General features: G+C 35.0%; 1 protein-coding gene across 1 annotated transcript in view; it reads right to left on the minus strand.

Annotated features, from left to right (window-relative positions):
* Window positions 1-567: 567 nt before the first annotated feature.
* Window positions 568-24,898, minus strand: part of LOC138691727 (zinc finger protein 596-like) — a 38,147-nt gene continuing 13,816 nt past the window's right edge. The window contains exons 4-5 of the mRNA XM_069814038.1: window positions 19,324-19,406; window positions 568-5,767 (exon numbers count right to left, since the gene is read on the minus strand). Of these exons, the coding sequence (XP_069670139.1) occupies window positions 4,936-5,767; window positions 19,324-19,406 (915 nt within the window). The 3' untranslated portion in view covers window positions 568-4,935. The remainder of the gene's footprint in view (window positions 5,768-19,323; window positions 19,407-24,898) is intronic.

The following is a 24,898-nucleotide window of genomic DNA, read 5'->3' on the forward strand; positions in this document are numbered from 1 at the left end:
GAGTCTTAATACTTCAGAATTAACCACATTTTTTTTGTATAACAGCCATTATGTTCGGCAAATAGTTCCTGTTGTGTTGTAACTATTTTTAATTTCACATCTTTTGCTGCTTTCACTCTCCTGAAGGCAGCATATAACCACAGTCTAATATATTAGACTGTGACATAACTATCCGTGACTGAAGAAGCATCTAGATAAATAAATTCCCCTGTGCTTCCTTTATGATCATTGCAATGGAAGGACGTACAGGAAATTGTTTCTGTTTAAATGAGAAGGGAAGGTTAGTCTCAGTTGTTATTAAATCAATTCTGGATAGAAAAATTTTATGACATTTAGCTGACCATGATAGTATTTCTAATTTCAACAGATTGTCAAGCATTTCTTTTACAACCATTCTAACACCATTAACCAATCCAAATCCATATTCATATTGTGATAAGCATGACAGTTGCACCATTTTTAAGTGCAGTATGTGGGGAGGTGTAATAGAATTTAAATACTCTATTTGCATATCGTTTATTGAAGTAGGTTACTATCGTCAATTCGTAAAGTATCAATGCTATAGTGTTCTTTGAAATCGTCATTTATTAGTTGCAAAACTTCGTTAATTTTTATACAATCATCATTCAAACAATAATTGCTTTGTTATAGTAAGAGGAATTGTTATTTTCTATAACAGTACCAAAAACATTTTTTATAAGAGAATCATTGCTTATAAAATTGTCAGGAACTATTATAAAGTCATTTCCTAATTTGGTTGAAATTTCATTATTACCCAGTGGCGGCTCGTGAACTTGTGGATTGGGGGCGCTGCAGTTGATTTTTGTATATACAAATTTCACTTCAAGCTTCTCCGCAAGGGAAAGTTGAGAAAAATTAATATTCTGTAATTCACACACACTCATGCTTGCACATTTGCACTGGTTAAGTTACGGTACTAAGACGTCACACCAAAGCAACACTCAGATATACTGATGGTCAACAATTTTCTAAAACTGGAAAGGTCTCTTTCGTATTATTTTACATGCTATATCAAAAGGATTCTACTCGCGCAAACATTTTGAGTTAAGGAGGCTGGATATATAATAATAAGGCAAAAGAGGATATTAATTTCGTTATATTAACTCGATAAGATTCTACAACAATAAGTATGTGAAGAGAAAATAAAAATGTTGTCATTAAGTTTCAAGAGAATAGAGAATCCATTTGACGCAGCATTACAATAGCTGTGTGGAAGGGAAGGAAAGATCTTCCCTTGTAGCCTGGCTCTGCAAGCCACTGCAGCGAAATATGGGTTTTAAGCAGCGGCAGTTTCCCTCTGCTTCCCTTCACCTCTCTACCCCTGACCAAGCAAGACACTCTCTATGAGCTGACCACCCTGCAGATCCCAGGACGACTTTGAATGCAGTGTCAATTCCAGTACAGTCGACGCGCACAAAGATTATGCATAAGATAATAGTACATATTTCCGGCCAGATGAAATATAAAGCAATTTACTTAAGAAAAGCTACAAAAAATGATTCTACAAATTAAAATTAAAATTATTTTTATTTTCTTGACAAAGCAGGGAGTGCTGCAGCTCCGCAGCTCTTATGGGCGAGCCGCCCCTGTTATTACCTGACTCCTAGAGTCATGATGCAAATTCATTCTCTGATAAAAAAAAATAAAATTGTTTAACTTCACCTTAAAAGTGTTAAAATTAAAAAAAAAAAGTTATGTACCTTAGATAGACGGCCTATTTCGACGCCAGTGCTGCATCATCTTCAGTGTCCTACGAACTACTGTTGATCTTGTATTCTTCCATTTGCATTCATCAGTTGTAGGGGGTGTGTTACTCCTATGGTGGGGGAGGGTTGTTTGTGTATTATGTATCATTATATCGAATAATGTGTGGGTATTAAACTGTAATTATGTATTAATTAAATGTTGTGGGTATGTTATTGTATGTTTGTATATTTCGTATTGTTCTAAGACGTTTAACTGTGAACTTTTTGTAGTGATGTGTAAAATTTCCAATATCTGTTTCTATATTATTGTAGTCATGATTATTGTTGATAATGTGGTCTGCATAATTTGATGTAATGTAGGGTTTGGTTATAGCTTTAATATGTTCATTATATCTTGTTTGAATGGATCTTCCTGTCTGTCCTATGTAAAAATGTGGACTACTATTGCATTTTATTTTGAAAACGCAGTTGGGAGTGCCGTTAAATAAAACATAACTTTTGTGTGTGTGTGTCGCGCATAAATTTGTAGTTACATCACATCTCGATTTCATTTCATCACGAAATAGGAAAACCCATATCGCAACACAAATGAAAATTTGTATGCCATTCACGTGTTAAGAGTTAGAAGCTTCAAAGACAATATTATAAATGTGTTGACATTACCTCTAATCCTTTTCTTAATGAAACTTTAGTTTCTAATTCTGGTAACATTAAAGACACAATTAGGGAATAATTTCTGGACACCTACCAATGAAGATATATTTATATTACACATTTCTATCTTAGGAATATATTTATGACTCCCAATCGGACAGTGAAAGATGAGACTTAAACACACTTCTGGAGTGTGAAGTTTTGCAGGAATAAATATTTTAAATGTCAATACTTACGTATTTTCGATAAAGCATTGTGTGGTTTACCTTGTTGGGTCTTTTTGTAGTTTTGCCATATTGCGAAGCATATATCAAGTAATTACATGGAAAATCTGACAGCCCATAACTTAAAAAAGTTTTTTTTTACTTCGTTATTTAACGACGCTGTAGCAAGTACGAGATTACTTACCGTTGGTGGGATTGGTGATAGCGAGATATTTGGCGAGGCGAGGTCGAGAATTCGCCATAGATTACCTGACATTTGCCTTACAGTTGGGGAAAACCTCGGAAAAAAACCCAACCAGGTAATGAGCTCAGCAGGAATCCAACCCGTGCTCGAAGCAACTCCAGATCGGCAGGCAAGCGCCTTAACTAACTGAGTTATGCTACTGGCTAAAAATTGTTTCCCAAAAACATCGTAATTGTATGGCTTCTCCGGTGTGTGTAGGCGTTCATGATTTTCTGTTTATTAACGATTGCAAAAATTTCTAACCAGATATATCACAACTGACTGCTTGTCGTCTGTCTATATGGGTGAATGCTGTTAGAAATTATTGCATTTTGAAAATTTCTTTCTCAGTGCCTACGAAGGGTGTAAATAGTAATAGTAGCCATTAACTAAGTAAATCAATACGTACGCATTCACATTTCTCGCCAAGAGTGGTCTACGAATTTCTTTTGTACATACAGGGTCATTCACGAGGAATTTCCGTTACATACGGAGCTTACTTCCGAAGACATTCTGAGCAAAAGATATATAAACATTTGTCCTAATTTCAATTTTTCAAAGTTACACTAATTTGAGGTTGTTTGTAAAATACTTTTTCTCTTTAGCTTTAAGGGTAAAAGAATATGTCACTAGTTGCAGCAAATGGGACCTGAAGTCGAATTTTTCATTTTTTTTTTTTGGTGGTTTCAAAAAGAGATGAAAAACTGAGCATTAAACAAAAATCATGGTTCTAGGTGCTATAGTTCTTAATATATTAATTATTGAATGTTGATATTACATTATGTACTTTTCGAGAAAAATGCAATTAAAGTTTTCATTTGTTTTCTTAACTATAAGAAAGATTTAGGTATTTAAGAAGCACTGTTTAAAACGATGTCCTAGTTTAATGTAAAAAAAATAAGCCTACAAGTAGCACAAGATGTCAAAACTTAGAAAAGCAGTTTTTACACCGCAAATTCCATATTTTGTTCTCCTGTAAAATTTTCTTTCACGACTTTAGGTCCCTTTTCGCGCAATGGGTCACGTGTTAGAAATAGCGAATGAACTATTCAGAAGTATAATTTCTTTAATTGGCTGGTGTCTTGAACCATAAAATATGTTGTTAGTGCCTTTGTACAGATTTTGTTTCTCAATTTTTGAATAAAAATGACATCATTCTTACACACTTACCGTATCACAAAAATTTTATAAATCATACGACTTTAGGAACTTGATTCTCTAAAATTTAATTATGCATCCTAATGTAGTCTTGAAGAATTTACAAGACTGGCGTCATTTCTAACAATTGTTGTGATAAATGCGTACGAAAATGTAATGTTGTAGTTAAAAATGGAAAAACACAAAATTTTGTACGAAGCAACTATGGAATTCGTAACACATTTTTAGCTTCGAAATATCAGCTAATTAAAGAAATGATACTCCTGAATAGTTCATTCTTTGTCTGTAATATTCTTTTAACCTTAAAACTCCAGAATAATGATATTTTACAAACAATTTCAAATTAATGTAAGTCTGAAAATATTTAATGTTTTTTATTTTATTGGGTTATTTTACGACGCTGTATCAACAGTTATGTTATTTAGCGTCTAAATCAAATGAAGGTGATAATGCCAATGAAATGAGTCGGGGTACAGCACCGAAAGTTACCTAGCATTTGCTTGTATTGGGTTGAGGGAAAATCCCGGAAAAAACCTCAACCACGTAACTTTCCCCGACCGGGATTCGAACCCGGGCCATCTGGTTTCGCGGGCAGACGCGCTGACTGTTACTCCACAGGTGAGATTAGGACAAATCTTTATGACATTTTTTTTTTGTTTTGCTTAGAATGTCTTGGAAATAAGCTTCGTAAGGGACGGCAAATCCTTGTGAATCAATCTGTATATCGCAACTACTCAAAGTTCATTATTTTGAGATTGCGAAAATGTTGTTCCAAATATATCATAAATCTAATGCTTATAGCCTATTTACAACTGCACTCTATATGAAATTACTGGATTCCGAATATTTCTTTCCACGTTTATCATAACTGAATGCATTCTGCCCTGTATGGACATATCGATGCTTTTTATGATGAATAAATTTCGAAAAATTCTTTCCACGTATCGCACTAATGTAATTCCTTCTCCTCTGTGTGTACGAGTGCATGCTTCTTCAAGTTACTCGATGCGGTAAATTTCTTTCCACACAATTCACAATTGTATGGCTTCAACCCTGCATGTACAGATACATGCTTTTTCAAGTTACTTGAATCAGAAAATGTCTTTCCACACGTATCACAAGTGTATGGCTTTTTCCCCGTGTGTATGCGTTCATGCTTTTTCTGATGACTAGATTGCGAAAAAGTCTTACCACATATATCACAACTGAATGGCTTCTCGCCTGTGTGTACGCGTGCATGCTGTTTCAAACCACTCGAATCCGAAAATCTGCTGCCACAAGTAACACAAATAAACGCCTTTTCCCCCGAATGTGATCGCTCATGCCTTTTCTGATTAGTAGATCGCGAAAACTTCTTTCCACATATATAACAACTGTACGGCTTCTCGCCCGTGTGCACGACTAAATGCTGTTTCAAACTGCAAGACTCCGAATATCTCTTTCCACATATATCACAACTGAATGCCTTCTCCCCTGTGTGTACGCGCTGATGCCTTTTCAGTGTAACAGATTGCGAAAATTCTTTTCCACATATATGACAAATGAATGGCTTTTCGCCTGTGTGTATGAGTGCATGTCTGTTAAGTTGACCCAGCTGCGAACAAGTCTTACCACAAACAATGCACATGAACGATCTCTTGGGCTTGTGTAAAATAGCATGGCTTTTGAGAGTTGCCGAGTCGTAAAACCACTTTCCACAAACATCACATCTGAATGTCTGCCCAACTGTCTGCAGACATTCATCTTCTGTAATACTGTCGCAGGAAGATGGCACTCCAAAGCTGTGAAGAATACCTACTTTTAGTTCAAGGAATAAAACATTAAGGAGAATAAATAACCAAAAACAAAACTACACCGAACACAAATCTTATATATAAAAATCACTGTGGCTATTATGTATTAGAGTTGGGTCGATTCGTGAACGAATCGTTCATTCGAACGACTAATAATAAAGAATTGTAAGAATCGATTCCTGGCAAGAACGAATCGTCATTCAAAAGAATCGTAACGAATCGTCGTTCAAAAGAATAGTAACGAATTGACATGGTATCGTAATCCAAGATTCTATTTACTTGTTTGATGTAACCTGTCAACGGAGATTTCCGAACCGTGCCGAATACTCCTTAGCGAGAGTGAAATCAAAATACTGCATTTGATGAAGTATGGAAAATAATGAACACAAACCTGAAATTTGCATAGTTAAATAGAGATGTAATGCAAAAAATGTACTTCGTAATAAGGTTCAGTTGATAAATTATAATTTAGAAACATTATCTTGGGTAGTTTTGTAGACTAATGGAGGTCATGCTGAATGGTTCTAGCCAATGAGAAAGAGACAATTTAATGTATCGCCTCTTATTCCATCTATGCGAGAGATGTAGAATGTTTTTGTTCTACGCGTGGTTTGCAAAGGAAAGTGTCCTGTAAGTCGCTCGTTGACGAATCGTTGAAATCGCAGAGTAGGAAGAATCGTGAACTTGTTGACGATTCAAAAGAATAGTTGGAATCGCAGACTGAGAAGAATCGTGAACGAATCGTTAGAATCGATTCGTAATGTATGACTGAATCGTTGGAATCGACTTCTGATAAAGAATCGTGTTGCCCAACTCTATTATGTATGTACTCTATACAAATATACACGCTTTGACCGATATTTGTCAAAGTTTCCACATATAAACTTCATAACCAGGAGAAGAATATAGGCTACATTAAAATTCTGCAAATGGACGTTAAATTAATAAAAAAATACAAAATAAAATCATATACGATCAAACATTCATGTATAATATTAAAATGCAATTTTCTGCAGTCAATTGTTTTTTATTATTGTTTGTTATATTCAACATCGACTTTCACGAGGCCATGGAAATTATAAGACGAAATTAAATAATATTGTTGATACACATAATGGTGGCTAAAACTAGGTAATTCATGCAATAAATATCTTTACTCAGGCCAGGAACGTATTATGAATTTCTCAATGCAGTTGTACATAGTGAGCAGACTGTGTTTTATCCAGCTGAATTCTTGAATTCTTATAAAACCACAAGCATTGCTACCATATAATTTAATACTTAATACTGAATCACCAATAGTACTATTGTGAAATACGGAAACACCAAAATTATGCAATGAAACAAGAATTGGTGTGAAAAAACTCATTCAGAACGTAGTAATAGAAGTGACAATATTAACTGGCAAAACGAAAGAAGATGTTTTTATCCATGCATTTTTATGATACCCACTAACATGCGTTTCGATTTTAAGTAACAGCAATTTCAGTGCGACTAGCATTTGTAATGGTCATATTAATTAAGCCCAAGGACAGTCGCTCAAAGTTGCAGACATTAACTTAAAAACTACGTGTTTTTCACATTCTCAACTATATTTTATACAAATAAGTAGGAAAAAAAAAATTACACACATCAAAAAGAAATCCAATGATACTTTTGTCATATTGCTAATGTAGTATGTGAATGTACGTAAGCTGACTGAAAATGACACTGTCAGGTCAGATAGTAAAAATAAAAATAATATATGTCTCTCAAAATATTGTTGTTCCTGTCCGAAAATGTGTTACTGGGAAATTCTAACTGTATAATCACGTTGCCAATATAGTATGTCATGCGTTGTGGAAATAATCTCTTAATTTATAAAAAAAACTGGTATACGTCTCTCAGAATATTAGTCTCTATGTTAAAAATGACTTCTTGCGAGTTTATATTGTATCTGTATCCTGTGTATGAAATAAGAATTAATGTAGGCCTAATATGTTCTGAATTTGTGATATATAGTTTCTCAAGCCATATTAAAAAAATAGGCATGCAGAAGGCAAGGGATAAAAAATCTTCCAATATAAATTAAATGATATATGTATTTACTGTTTCTTTGGTATGACCGAAAAGTCTAACACCGAGTTTAATAAAAAAAAAAAGAAGCAAAAAGAACAACTTGGGCAATGCCGGGTGCTTTCAGCTAGTATATTAATTTTGTAATTTGTAAGTAATGTCGAAAAGCATTATGATTACATACAACTACAATCAAATCTGAATATTGTGAACTCGGTTGTATTGAAAATTCAGCTATAGTGAAACTAAATCATTGGTCCTGAACTGTATACATTAAAGATTACATTAATATATCCGTTTATAATGAACCCACACTTCAGTCATAGTGAATCTAAAAGCTAGAACTTCCAACAAAATGCTGTAATTTTAAAATGACCATAATGGTAATTTATGAAAACCCTTTTTCGTATAAACTTCCAAGAAAATGTTTAGAAGAAAATTTGAAACCTGCTACTCTGTAAGTGCATTGAAAGATAAAGAAAGGATTTGTTCGCCTTCATGGACAGCTTGAAACATGTTTAAGAGAATAGTGTACCCAGTGAAAGATAAAGGAAGAATTAATTCTGACCCTTTTAAATAGAATAAGAATAGGAATAGAAAGTGTTTCCTTTTGTAAACGGGAGTAGAGTAATGACCAAAGGGTAAGTAGAAGAAGGATAAGTGTATAATGAATCTTAACCCTACCTGTAAAAGTGAACCCAAGAAAATTCGAAGGCTGAGAATACAGTATCTGTGTTATTTTAGTTATATTATTTTCCATTCTTCTCAATTTAAGGTTTGCTTACTTATTTATTTTTCATTTATTGCCAGAAACATTAATACTTCATAATATAAAAACAGATACTTCGGTCTTAGTGAACCTCGGATATAGTGAACGAAATATGCTGGTCCAGAGAGGTTCACTATATTCGGAGTTAACTGTACTAAAGTTAAATCTAATTTTTTTTTCTTTAGTTGGTAAATTTACGACGCAATATTAGCTACTATTGTTCTCTAGGGTCTGAGTGAGGTGAAGGTTATAATGTTATACTGGTGACAGACTACAGCCGCTAATCGCGATTAGCTCCGATGCGATTACCGAAAATGTAGTGACACCACAGTCTACTATATACAGTCGCGAAGCTCAATATGTAGTAAAAATGCAAACATGGGTAGTTGCCCACCACTAGGATCGCTACTATCGCCTCATCATCGCAGATCTCTCGCCTAGCAGATGACAAACACTTTCGTTGTCGTGTTCTTTTGGAAAAACTAACACCTTCCTTCCATTATTGAAATATTAAATGCATAAAGTTAATTTATTATTTTAATGAGGTATATTAAATTCCACCATAATCTCGAAGATACCTGCAAGAAATAAGTTAATATAATTTTTGTTTGTGCAAAACGAACTGAAATTTACTATAATAGCTTCACTCATTCAAGATTATAGCGATAATTAACTATGAAACCAATAAATATTAATTTGCATTTCCCTTTACAACAATAATAATGGAAATATGAATTAATGTAGTAACTTACGTGTACCGGTACTTGTAGTGTAAGCTTACGTAGTTAACAAAGTGGGATGAGGTTAAGCAATAATAATCACACCAGAATTGGAAATAAAACGTAATCAATGAATTTTATTGTAACGGACTTTTTCTACGTCTCTAGTAAAGCAACAAATAAAAATAACAACAAAATTAACAGCTATAATTAAAAACATATCCTTTGAAGGAAAAAGTAGGCCTAAGCAATAATAATCCCACCTGAATTGAAAATAAAACGTGATCAATAAATTTCATTAAAACAAACTTAATTTTTCTACGTCTTTAGCAAAATAACTCATAAAAATAATAACAAAATTAATAGCTACAATTAAAAACATATCCTCTGAAAAAAAAAAAGTAGACCTAACCTTTATTTCTCTGGAAATTTAGCAGCCTAAGTGACAGAACTTTAACCGGTATCTAATGTCCTTTCGGTTAGACTGAAACGTTTCATTGTGAAATTTAAGGATATAATGTATTCTAACAGTCACAAAGAACTTCAAAATTAAGAGTTTTGTTTCTGCACAGTATTCTTGTGGAAACCCAGGAACCTTTTTGAATCTTTCGGAAATCGGAAAAAGGATAACTCTGGCCTCTTTCTCTTACTGTTGCTACAATTTATAGCACTACAAACGTCTCCTCCTTGTCCCATATTATTATTCAAATTATTATATTTTAGCCATTAACATTTCCATTACAACCAATAACGAACATTTCACAAGCATCAATGTGAAATACGCAACGAGCTAGCACTCGATAGAAATACGACACAGTCCAAAGTCGACCATGGACAGTCTATTGTTTCTAGTTGCTAACCACTTGGAGCGCTTTATCACGAGATTTGCAAAAAAAAAAACACCCCAAGGTTCGCGACTGTATATAGTAGACCGTGGTGACACACTAGGTCACGCTTGGTCCCGTCTGGTCAACAGCTGAATTACCATAGAAGAAACAATTTTCTCTATGTACATACGTATATGTTTGTTTCCCTCCTGGACAACACCTAAAGTTCATACTTTCTTTAAATGTTTTTTCATTGTTTTTTTGTTGTTTTTTGCAGCTTGTTATGAGAATTTATTTGTTAAAATTGTTAGAAGCTTTACAATGTAAACTGATACAATTTATATCATTACCATTTATATTATTTTGAAAAGAGGTTTTATAACCTCTAAAATTTATATCATAATGCCAAAAATTTATATTATTTTGTAATAAAACATATTATTAAAATCAACCCTAACCTCAACGATAGTTTCGTAATGGAGACTGAAATTGAAAATCTGAGAAAGAAATCAGTTCCATTTTGTCATCCATTATTTATTGAAATGAAACACCTTTCAGCAGCCTTCCATTGCTCTCTACATAAATGAAATATGAATAATTCGTGTGCCATTTGTTAATATATTTATTTTTACTTTTCTCACATCTGCATTAAATTTCTTCACTACGTCTAATACTAGCCAAATTCATTTTCGTTTCTATTTCATATAAATACAATGGGAGGGGTAACAAAATTTCATAGCAAAAGCTATGCTATCACGACTTCATACATAATATAAATCAAGGTGATTCGAAAATAGAGATAGCCGATATTTCACAAACCGATATTTTGTCACAGATCAACCTGTGACTGATGACGCGATATATATGTGACAAAATATCGCTATGGAAATCTATTCAGTATTCAGTACTCTGTGACTGATATTTTCTCCTCTTAAGTCGTTGGTTTGCGCGTGAGCATGATACAATAACAGCAATCGGACGGTAGTTTCTCCATCTTATTATAAATGATGTAGTTATTACACGATTTAAATAATAACACCATTGGTTACCAGTACTTAATCTTGTGTAAAATCCTGTCTGAACAACTGTTTTGTTTTGTAATTATTTACCAATGTTTTTTCCGAATACTTTTGTTTCGTTAATTTTTATTCTATGACCGAATACTATAATGTTAATGCACGACTTAAAATAATTTATCCATTATATTATATACAATAAAAAGGATCAATTTTTTTAACGATTAGGATAATCATATAACCACAATTTCTTCATAGTCAACTACATTTAAAAATTATCAACTGGTTCAATATCTACAATATAACCTCTTGGTACATGAGGTTAACTTTCGACATGTTACTGTTCAGTTAGGTATGTAGGCCCTATTTATTTGTTAATGGTACATGTACATAATTTCTTTGTTGGATTTTCTCATATAAATCACTGATGACTGGTGTGTATAGAGAAATCGTATTCATATTTCGCTGCTCTTCAATATTTCCTGCTAATTTTTAACGGTGTGACAAAATATCGGTGTAATTCATGCATATTGTGCTTACGTATCGGTATAAAATATCGGTGTGACAAAATCACCGATAAAAGTCACAGATATTTAATTGTCACAGTCACAGATACTTGAAAATATCGTTTAAGCTCATCACTATTCGAAACCAAAGATAACTAAAATGTTACTTTCGTCCACTGGGCCGTGCCTCAGCGCGATTATCTTGTTCTGCCGTTCTGGAAACAGGATTTAGCTCCTGATCGCGATCGGGACGGCGACACACTACAAACCCGATCGCGATTAGGTCGATAATCGCGATTAGTGACTGTAGTCTGTCACCAGTATTAGCGAGCTGCATCAGGGTCGAGCGCCAAAAGTTTTCTGGCATTTGGTCGTATAACGGGGTGAGGGAACGGAGAAACCTCAAACAAATCACTTGTCCCAACCAGGATTTGAACCTGGTACCACTAGTATTACAGTCAGATGTGCTGTTACTGCACAGTGATGGACTATAAATAGTGTTAAAATGCGAAGTTACAACATTAATCTCAGTTGATATGAAAATGAAAATGGTTCAATATAGCACAGTCTAGTATATACAGTCGCGAAGCTCAATACGAAGTAAATATGCAAACATTAGATAGTTGCTGACCACTAGGATCGCTAATATCGCCTCATTACAGGCAATGCAAAATAGTACCGTCACAGTCTATTGTTTCTAGCACCCTCAAAACTCAAGCTTCGTGACTGTATATAGTAGACTGTGAATATGGTTTGGTCAAAGCTGAGAGAGAGAGAGAGAGAGAGAGAGAGAGAGGGAAGGGGAGTGGGAGAGAGAGAGAGAGAGCAGGTCTTCCACTGCAAATCCAGCATTATCTAATCTTTCCTATTTTCCGTCTGACCCTTAAGTCTTCGCATATGATCCTTATATCTTAAAGTTGTTTATTAACTAGTATCACCTTCTTCTCTCATTCACAATTTCTTCCAGTGCATTCTTTGACATTGCTGCCTTCTTCTGACTTCATGGTAACAGTTCTTGTTATTGCTTATAGTAAACCTCAAGTACCTGAAGCTGTCCACTTGTTCTACTGCCTCATTTAGAATTCGCACTCTTATTCTGTATACCGGTACTTTTTTTTCCCGATAATCATGGTCTTCGCCTTGTTTGCATTTATCTTCATTTGATACTGCTCAAAGCTGTCATTTTGCTCCAGTAGTATATCGCTTAGTATCATCTCCTCTTCTGCTGATAATGCCATATCAGCAGTAAATCTTATGAACTTCTTCCTCCTACTACTGCCCCTCCCAAGTTATGAAAACAGTTCTTCACTATATCCTCCAAGTATAATTGAGGCGTTCAGAGCTAAAGTGGATCAAGTCACAAATTTTCATATATTTATATACTGCAATATATGTAAGGTACAAAAACCTTTACGTTACATGTTTTAAAAATCATATGAACGTTTTCGTTGAATTATGCCAACATCATCAGATACGACATTCATTCTAGCAATATCATTAGTCTCTACAAATACAATACATATTAAATAGCATACAGGGTAACGTAAAGGTTTTGTACCTTACATATATTGCAGTAAAGTCAATGACTGAAAAATAAATATTCATAACATATATTACAGACTTTTCTGAAAATCAATCAAAATGAATTGCAAAATATTCATATATTTAGTTTAATTCAATTTCTGATAATCTGAAGTTGGATCTTTGCCGAGCAGTAATGGATCGAGTCTTAATTCCAAGTATTCACCAGTCACTTTTGGCTCAGATTATTTGTTCACGATGTTCTGAGCCATAGTGGATCAAGTCACCAAAGCGCTGCATCAATTAACATCACAGTTGTTTATATTTTATAAATCTAGAATTTGAGAATGGAGCAATAAAATTATTGCTAGTGAAATTAGATAATCCACTAGAGCAAGTTAACTTTATGTCCCATTATCTCAAAACTACGTCTCATGGACTTGATCCACTTTAGCTCTGAACGCCTTATATGTTGAATAGGGTCGGTGATAAGGCATCCTTGTCGTACTCATGTTCCTATTTCACCTAATTCTCCCATTTCTTCCCCTAACATGACTTTTAGTAGTTGTTTCATATAAAGATTGCTGGACTGCCTTCTCTCTTTTCAATCCACACCAGTTTTCTTCAGAATTTATATCAGTTTATTCCAATCCACTGTCAAATATCTTTGTCTAGGACGACAAATGCTATATCTTCTTCTTCTTCTTCTTCCCCTCCTTCACGGTTTTAGGCCATTTTAGCCTGTTCCGGTTCCAAAATCTTGTTGTGTCCATCTCTTCTTTGGTCGTCCTGGGTTTCTATGTCCTTGGGGTCTGTAGTTGTATGATGCGTGGGGTATCCTGTTTAATGACATTCTTTCCAAGTGTTGTTTCCAATTGGTTCTATATTCCGTTATTATTTTATTTAATTCTTCTATTTTTAACTCTTGTCTTATTTCATTGTTTGTTTTTTTTTAACCAGTCTTGTGTATCCTGCTACAGGCCTAAGAAATTTCATTTCAGCTGTCTGTATTCTTCTTTTATTTTCTGAACTCAATGTCCATGTTTCAGATCCATAAGTTACAGTGGGGATGGCCATTGCTTTATACAGTTTTATTATCGAGTCTTTTCTAGTTGCTATATACACTTCTTTATTCTTGTCTGGGTATCCTTCACGGATTGTTCATAACAGTCCAATTGAATTGATCGTACTCAGGTATTCTATAGACAGAGTGAATCACCGTCCTTCTGAGCAAAAAATGTCACATAACCATTTGTACCAATCTCAATATTTTCAGAATTACAGTAATTTGAAGTTGTTTGTTAATTACCATTTTTCTTCAGTTTTAAGGGTAAAAGAATATTACAGATAAAGAATGAACTATTGAGGAGTATCATTTCTTTAATCAGCTGGTATTTTGAAGCTAAAAATGTGTTGTGAATTCCATAGTTGCTTCGTACAGAATTTTTTTTAATTACCAAATTGTATTTTCTTACGCATTTTTCACAATAATTGTTACAAATCACTCCATTCTAGTAAATTCTTTAAGACTGTACATTAGGATGCATAACTAAACTGTAAAGAATCAAGTTCCTAAAGCTGTATGATTTGTAACAACTTTTGTGATCAGTGCGTAAGAATGATGCCATTTTTAGTTAAAAATTGGTAAACAAAATCTGTACAAAGCAATAACAACATATTTTTACCTTCAGAACACCAGCCAATTAAAGAATCGATACTTCTGAATAGTTAATTCCCTATCTGTAATATTTTTTTACACTTAGAACTACAGAAGAAAGGTTTTCTACTAACAATTTCAAATTAGTGTAACTCTGAAAATATTGAGATTAGAACAAATGTTTAAATGACATTTTTCGTTCAGAATGCCTTCGGAAATAAGCTCTGTAAGCGACGGTAAATCCTCGTGAATCAGCCTGTATATCGTCCATCTGTCTGTTATTTCACTTCCGATTTCGTCCTCTATCAACCACACGGAATTCTTGTTCTTATTTGTGAAGTTCAAACATTGCACTTCACGGTACATTAAATTATATCTTCCCTTTCTCTCTAGATCCTTTATTTCTTTATATTTCTCTTCCATCGCCGTATCAGTTTCTCTTCTCAGTTCGTTGTTTTGTTTCCTGGAACTTCTTCCACCTTCATGTTTGCAGTATTTCTTGGTACAGGTAAATGTGGTCGCTTCTCGTTGCTTTCTGCATACAACTCTCTTTTTCACATCTTAAAAGATCCCAGGTGCCCAGCGTGGAGGTGAGGGGAGTGGATTTGACAAATTAGCCAAGGGTTAAACATCAGTTCTATCGGAGTTTTTGACCAGATGAGAAACTGGGAAACCCCAATTACGCTTCCCCCCCCCCTCGTCATTATTATTTCAGTAAATCAATTAAGGGGTTAGGTACAGCTTACAGCAGTAAAATTTGTGGAAATATTGAACATTTTTTTCCTCCATTACTGTATATTGTACATAATTTTTTTTTTCTTTTAGTAGGTTATTTTACGACGCTTTATCAACATCTTTGGTTATTTAGCGTCTGAATGGAATGAAAGTGATAATGCCAGTGAAAGGAGTCCAGGGTCCAACACCGAAAGTTACCCAGCATTTGTTCATATTGGGTTGAGGGAAAACCCCAGAAAAAGCCTCAACCAGGTAATTTGTCCCGACCGGGAATCGAACCCGGGCCAGACGCGCTAGCCGTTACTCCACAGGTGTGGACTATTGTACATAATAAAAAATGGTATGTGTAAAAACAGTCCTCCAACTACATGAAAAAAATATTTTACGATTTAAAAAAATTATTTATATATACATATATAAATGCTTCTCTCTTCTTAACTTTTACAATAAACTGTCTAGCTTTTATTAATCAGTTAATCTTTTAGTGCTTTGATTTTTATTGTATTTGTAAATTTAATATTAACTGTAATTATAATTAGATGCACTTATGCAATATGGAACCAACCACCATTTTATGAATATCTGGATTTCTATTGCAAAATGTGTCTTAATGTCTATAGTTTCTTATACAAAATAGAACCAACTCCTATCTGTAACGTGCTGCCCTATAGAGAAATCTGAACCAACCACCAAAAACAGAATCCATAGTGCAGTGTTTTGCAATTTAGAACCAACTCCAAGCTGTCAGTTCCCATGTTTGTTTTGTGTAAATATGGGAGTTTGAATACAATTTTTTGCTAATAGGAGTGATATATTATATTATATTATTATTATATTATAGCAACAAGAGTAATGTTAATGTATCAAAGAAAGTTGTAGAACGGAAGATGTTTAGGTATCAAATATGTAACTGCAGAAGACAATCCAATGAATTTTTATTTTAGTAGGTTATTTTACGACGCTTTATTAACAGCTTAGGTTATTTAGCGTCTGAATGAGATGAAGGTGATTATGCCGGTGAAATGAGCCCAGGATGCAACACCGAAAGTTATCCAGCATTTGCTCATATTGGGTTGAGGGGAAACCCCGGAAAAACCTCAACCAGGTAACTTGCCCCGATCGGGAATCGAACCTGGGTCACCTGGTTTCACGGCCAGACGCGCTAGCCATTACTCCACAGGTGTGAACAGGATGATGTTGATGGAATCAATGGTCCCCTTGACTTCACCTTGGAATGATAAGTCAATGTATGAACAAATGCTAATGATGCAAATCTAGTATTTCAGGTGAAGCTCCCTGTAAAGCGGATTTGAATAATTTCAAGGGAAAAATTGTTCCGGGGCCGGGTATCGATCCCGGGACCTCTGGTTGAACGTACCAGCGTTCTACCACTGAGCTACCTGGGAACTCCACCCGACACCATCTCAACTTTTCCCTTTATATCCACACAACTCGCGTGGGCTGACGAAATGCCAGAGACCCACAAGGAGTGCACACAATCTCTGTGTGACTTGGAATTGTGGTTTTCTGTTAACGTACACAGTAACGTACATATTATTATGTTACTGTGTACGTTAACAAAAAACCACAATTCCAAGTCACACAGAGATTGTGTGCACTCGTTGTGGGTCTCTGGCGTTTCGTCAGCCCACGCGAGTTGTGTGGATATAAAGGGAAAAGTTGAGACGGTGTCGGGTGGAGTTCCCGGGTAGCTCAGTGGTAGAGCGCTGGTACGTTCAACCAGAGGTCCCGGGATCGATACCCGGCCCCGGAACAATTTTTCCCTTGAAATTATTCAAATGCTAATGAATATATATTTTTTAAATTTTATTTGTAATCCCACAATTAGTGTCTCGGATGTTTAGTTTTCCAATAATAAAGTGTTAAACATGGATTTGAACTAGAATGTTGCCTCATCTATCACTCATTTGAATCACACAAGTAGGAACCAAGTGCCAATATCCATTTTTGCAATAAGCAATATGGAACCAACTCCAATGTTGGCCTTCTACTCTGTGTGAGTCAAAAACTGATGCGAGCTGCACCACTGATCTGAAAGAGCATTTCAGAATGTTAATAATGCAATCATTACTTTCGTAATAGTATTGATATAGAATTTTATTTGTAACGATTTGCTAAAACAGCTGTAGCTCAAAAGCTGTATTTTGGACTAGGTTCCATATTGCATAAGTGCATCCAATTGTAATTGTATTCTTAATATTGTAGTTGTAATCCCCTGGTAGAGGGAAAGAGAAGGCCTGATGGCCTTATCTCTACCAGGTTAAATAAATAAATAATATATATATATATATATGTATATATATATTTTTTTCAAAATTCATAATGAAGCGTGTCCCTCATAACTCATAAACTTGTTAATTTTTTCATGTTCTCTCTCTTTTATTTTATTGCTGAAACTTATGTTTACAATATCATGTCTTTTCAACTACATTCCGTAATAAATCATATTTTTTTTAATTTTGTGTTAGAAGAGAATACTGATATTTGACCACTTTTTAAATGAATTTATTTTGTTATCAGACAATCTATCAAAGATAGAGAAGTGACTTTGGATCATATTGTAGATATGACATGCATAAATGCACACAAAAAATTTCATCACAGAATGTTGGATAGTTTTTGAGTCATGTGGGAAACGCTTCATCACTGCACAGTGAACTGAATTAAAAAAAAAAAAAAAGGAAAAATAGATAATTTTATTTAATCGTAAAAATATATATATTTTTTTCATATAGGAGAAGGCCACTGTTTTACACATACTAATTTTCATTATTAACCAAGATATACAGTATATGTTAGGAGAAAATCCACAAACAATTAGGGAAAACGCGGAAATTCTTGTTGAAGCAAGTAAAGCGATAGGGTTGGAAGTAAATCCCGAAAAGACTAAGTATATGATTATGTCTCGTGACCAGAATATTGTACGAAATGGAACTATTAAAAATTGGAGATTTATCCTTCGAAGAGGTGGAAACATTCAAATATCTTGGAGCAACAGTAACAAATCTAAATGACACTCGGGAGGAAATTAAACGCAGAATAAATATGGGAAATGCCTGTTATTATTCGGTTGAGAAGCTTTTGTCATCTAGTCTTCTGTCAAAAAGTCTGAAAGTTAGAATTTATAAAACAGTTATATTACCGGTTGTTCTGTATGGTTGTGAAACTTGGACTCTCACTTTGAGAGAGGAACAGAGATTAAGGGTGTTTGAGAATAAGGTTCTTAGGAAAATATATGTGGCTAAGAGGGATGAAATTACAGGAGAATGGAGAAAGTTACACAACGCAGAGCTGCACGCATTGTATACTTCACCTGACATAATTAGGAACATAAAATCCAGACGTTTGAGATGGGCAGGACATGTAGCACATATGGGCGAATCCAGAAATGCATATAGAGTGTTAGTTGGGAGGCCGGAGGGAAAAAGACCTTTGGGGAGGCCGAGACGTAGATGGGAAGATAATATTAAAATGGATTTGAGGGAGGTAGGATATGATGATAGAGAATGGATTAATCTTGCTCAGGATAGGGACCGATGGCGGGCTTATGTGAGGGCGGCAATGAACCTACGGGTTCCTTAAAAGCCAGTAAGTAAGTAAGTAACCAAGATATACAGTAATGTATGAAAGAAATATTGAATATTTCCAAAATATTACTGCTGTCAGCTTACCTAACCCCTTAAACCAACAACGAAGTAATCTCACATTCTTCACTCACCTTCCAGTTATGACTTCATCCTCTTCTGCTGTTACTTCCACTTTGACCTCTTCCTCCACTTTATTTAACTCATGTGGTTCCTCCTGGAAAGATTATGTGAAACGACGGTATGGGATAAAAATAGGTATATACCTTTGACAGACTACTGTTCAGTAGTTCAGGAGACACTGAGGAAGACGTGACATCACGTCGAAATGGGCCGTCTGTCAAAGGTATATTTTAACACTTTTTAACGTATGACTAAGTAATTTTATGTTTTTAACTAACAAAGTGTTAACGTGAACTTTAATAAATGGATAAAAATAGTTGAAGGATCAATGGGAGGTAGTTTAAATGCTGCAGATTTGATTTTAAATCTTACTTAACATAGTAAACAAATTAATATTTTAGGTGTAAAATGCAAATTAATTTAAAAAACACAAAACCAAGGTATTATACCATTTTCTAATAAATATGCCATTCTTCAACAATAACCACATAAGCAATATATTAGTTAGGAGAGTAAATAAAAATTACACTCGAAACTTTTTCTAAACTTATGGTCATAGTTGAGTAGAATTGTGGAAGAAGTTGACAAACAATGAAATTGTTAGAGTAAAATTGATAATGAAAAATTTCTGGTAACGTAGTTTGGAAGAATTTAAGATATTTCTGGATTTCTAGCAAGCTTCTTCGTCGTCTCCTTCTCCTTCTTCCATTCAAATATGAGGCCCTATGGGGTGTTATTATTTTTATTTTAGTACGTTATTTTGCGACACTTTATCAACATCTTAGTTTATTTAGCGTCTGAATGAGATGAAGGTGATAATGCAGGTGAAATGGGTCCAGCACCGAAATTTACCCAGCATTTGCTCATATTGGGTTGAGGGAAAACCCCGAAAAACTTCAACCAGGTAACTTGCCCCGACCGGGAATCGAACCTGGTTCGCGGTTAATATAGCTCAAAATAATTTGAAAATCAAGAGGCTACAGTCTCTCAGTTTAAACAGGCAATGGAAGATATTATCTCATATCTAAATATTCAGGTAGACTCTCCCGCCTACTACTAAGTTGACTTACTTTACTTAATGCTATTAACTGCTTAGTTTTCCAGAGTTTAGTTTGATGTTATTGTTTCCAATCCAGTCTCTTGATTTACTGCAGGGGATTGGACAGGATCACATGATTAAATTATCCTTCCCATGTAACAGTCAATGTGAGGTTACTATTGCAAGGAGAAGATGAATGGCAAAGGAATGCTGCAGTACTTCTTGTGAAATGTATCGTTCATGCTTATTTATCAACAATTGAGGCGCTGACATGGGAAAGGTAGTAACTGCCAAAAACAAAATTTTTCAGGGGAAGCAAATAACAAATTTATGAACACTTTCTCACATACATTATTACAGAAATTGCTTCAAATGAAAGGCATACACTCATGTTTGTGTTACATATGAAATTTGAAAAGTCTGGCACAGATTTATCTGTGAAATACTATTTTCTGAAAATACAACATTGAAATCACTCCTTTGCCAAACTGAGAATTAACGTTATTTATACATTTTGCACAAATTTTTCGGTAAAATGCGTGATACTTTTCATCGAGGAAGTCTAACATAGATAACAAGTCTCTCTTTTTGGCATCAGGGACGACTGGTCTTCTTTGAAGGCGTTGCACGCACTGCAAGTTAGTGATTGACGTTAATGACTGTCTTTTCTTAAAAATCCTGTGCTCTGTCCGCATTTCAAGGTCATTAAATAACTGTCTTGTTTCTATTAGAGGAAAATCAGCTCTTGAGAGTCTAATCCAGCTGAGGGTGCTGATTTTGATAGGAGTTGTATTCAAAAACTTGTCACATTCTGCAGAAAAGTCGAAGAAATCCTCATCCTTCATCATTATTACATTATTAGGCGTTACATCTTTCGCACTTCGAATCATTTCTGCTACCTCTTCTGGAACCATGGTCTTGCATCTTTTTTTCTTTTCTCTATGATGCCAAATTCCCTATCACATGGCATGTAGGAATGTCCTGAAACCAGGAATTTCAAGTCCACTGAATCAAATTGTTTCTTGGCAGTAATGTAAATCAGGACCATTGGAATCATCCGATTCTTATTCTGCCCTGCACAGTTATCAGCCCATATTTGTACATTTCGTTTGATGGTGGTGAAAGATGAGAGCACTTTTAGGACAGAAGATGCGACCTCATTTCCAACACGACCGGCAATGGACTCATGCCACAAGCACATAAAACTTTGTCCTATGTCACCAACATACAGGCACAGATTGTAATTTGATAGCTGCCTGCTATAAAACGTATTTGAATGATTTAAGTGGGGCTCCATGTCCATGCTGAGCCGTGCCCGCCATCGTAGCCATTCACCTAGTACGTCACTTCGTCCGTCAGAGTGCTCTCAGACATCATATTATAGATAGCGCTACGAATCCTTTCATTTTCTTATCCAAATTATCCTATGGGCCGGTTGATTACGTCTCACGAGGGGAGAGGGAAAGTGAGTTTACTTGGTCACGTGCAGTCATATCTTACGACACTCAGAGGTTGAAGTTGATAGAGATAACATCACTTGGGACTCGGACGCTGTAGAGATAACATCACTCGGGACTTGGACGTCGTAGAGATAACATCACTTAGGAGTTGGAAGCCATATGGGTAATATTACTTGGGAGTTGCAGCCCCCATCGATAGTTTCATTCAGGCAATTGACGTGCACCCGCGAAATGGAGCTCGAACTGTTTTCTATTCTCGTAACTTAAGTTTATCGTGATAGATTGTTCGAGAATAGTGTGTCATTATATTTCTTTTGAGTATTTACGGATTACATGGAACTTTGTTTCAGATGTACATCTTGTGATTTAGCATGCTTACAACTTGTGTCAGAGTTGTAATCAGTGGAGTAGGTAAATTTGCGTCGTGATATTTTTATTTTCGATTGTATGTGTTTGAGAGATTGTGGTGGATCGTACTTTGAAAAATCGCTTGCTAGTGATACGTCTTGGGGTCAAGTAATTGTGATTACGTGGAATAATATATAATGTGATATATATGAGGTATATTGTATTGGGGATTACGTGATGAAGTATAAGTTGATATGTGAGGTTTGACAATTAGGGATTACGTGATGAGATATGTTTGATATGTGAGGTTTTGATGTTCCAAGACGGTTTGTGTGATAGCGCAGCGATTACGATCTTCGGGTTACGTCCTATTTGACGCTGTAATGAACTAGAATAGTATGGGCCTCATTTTATTGTTCTAGTATTTTCCCTACTCCATTTTGATTATTATTGGTTCCCACGCCACTATTCAGGAATCGAGTGCATTGAGTTTCTGTTGCTATTCAAACGATCATTGAGATTTGAAATTATCGTCGGTTACTTATTATATGCCGTATCTCTCTCTCTCTCTTGGGCATTGTTAATTGTAAAGTACAGAGATTCTTGTTACTGCTATCTGCACAGTTTATGTGAGACGTATGTGGAATTGGTAATATATAGTGATCAGTCATGTGATGCTTCGTACTGGGTAAAGTTTTTGTGTTATTGAGTTTATGTGTACGTTGAGTTTGGTTAGTCAGATTGTATGGTATCTGTAATTGAATGGGCCATGTATTGAGTTAGTATACTGACTGGGCGTTTGTGTTGAGCTTTATATCTAGTTGGATACACACACACACACACACACACACATATATATATATATATATATATATATATATATATATATATATATATATATGTTCAGAGAGTGTTTTAATGACTAGATGATTAATAGGTCAGTTATTGATTATTGAGAGATGGGCATATTAGATTGTATTATGACCTATAAGTATGTTTGCCCAGTCTAGTTAAACTTTCACGATTCAGATATCGTTTTGTACTTGTTCAGATTAGCTTGTGATATTTTCATTCCCTTATTTCATACTTATTTGTTATTTCATTTATCATTAATGTATATTGTTATCCATTATTGTTAATTATATCTGTTATACAAATTCACACTATTTATTTCTAAAAGTCTTCCACTGCGCACATCTAATCTTCCAATGTACCATCCACCTGGCGATAACAGCCACTATAAGAAATGTAGAGGAGTGGATGATCGTACACCTCGTACCTCCTCAATGCTCATTGTACATGTTGTACTAGAGGGCATACATGACATCCTGTTATCACAGTTGAGAGTAGTTGTTGCTTTTTCTGTTTTTCTCAGATGCAATTCTTTCTTAGCAATAATGCGCAATTTGTTGACTCCAACTGTGCAGTTTACCTGATTTTTCAGTCAGTCACATGTTGTGCATGTGTCAGCACGAGATCGATGAAATGATAACTCAGGAAACTCTCGCTTAAACACTCTCCTGTAGAATCGATGATCAATATTACTGTCAGGGTGCAATATTTTGAATGCCCGGTACATTCTATGAATATTGAGATCCGGGCTGAGGTAACATTTTGTAGCTTTATGCCGCGAATAGTGACTTTCTTCTATGGGAAACGACATTATATGAGACTTGATAAGTTCTTTATCTACCTCGGTATATTTTTTCTTGTGAACGTGTGAATTGGTATTTTTACCCCGGTGATCTTCAAATATTTTCGCTCCCACCTTCTTCTTCTGTGTTAAAGTATAAACACGTTTGTCTGATAACCCCAACATGTTTTTAAAAGATCTCCTGCATACTTGCACATGCCCATTGTCGGTGGGTAAACTATAAGTGACAGAAACCTGCCTCCTACTTGATGATGGATCATCATATTTTCCACCACGCCTTCTCTGAATATTCACAATGTTAATGAGACCCATCAGAAAGGTACCTTGCACATCAGCTGTCTGTTTCCAAAAATCTGTGTGAAGTTTTCTTATAGCCTCTTCAGTGAATTCACGACACTTATAACGGCACTTACATGTCGCCTGGAAAAAGATTTTGTTTGGTTTATAAACGAGTTGGGTTCAACACACAAGAAACAGTAAAGCAAGAATCAGTAATTCAACTTACCATTCTAAATGGAAGGGGCTTTGGAGGCATATTGCCTTATAAACACAGATCTGTATCACAATAATCAAAATAAACATTAAGCATACGGTACTTGCTACCAACACGTCTATACCTTGACCAAAACTACTTCCGACTTGACAGTTTACAGAGAAGGGGCAGCAGTGTTGTCATGTTGCCCATCTTTCGTGTAAGCGAGCGCGCCGATAGACTGCAGTAATGAACGGCTAACATGAACACATACATTTCTAACCAATTTGTTGAACACTAGGCATTAAAATTTATGTACATTATTGTTATTATTATTATTATTATTATTGCAGTAGTAGTAGTAGTAGTAGTAGTAGTAGTAGTAGTAGTAGTAGTAGTACCTGTATTCTTCAATGTAATACCGTTAGAAAAGTGTCGAAAGGACTGTAAACCGTAAAAACAGATTTAAATTTAATACGAAGCCTCTACTTTTATGAGTGTCGGTATTCTTCAATGTAATGCTGTTAGAAAGACGTTGAAAAAATGGTAAACTAAAAAATATTTATGATTAAAAATCTGCACGGTCTTTTTCTTTTTCAATATCGATAACAGT

The sequence above is a fragment of the Periplaneta americana genome, chromosome 16 (genome assembly GCF_040183065.1).
Source record: "Periplaneta americana isolate PAMFEO1 chromosome 16, P.americana_PAMFEO1_priV1, whole genome shotgun sequence".
In the NCBI taxonomy this organism is placed as follows: Eukaryota; Metazoa; Arthropoda; class Insecta; order Blattodea; family Blattidae; genus Periplaneta; species Periplaneta americana.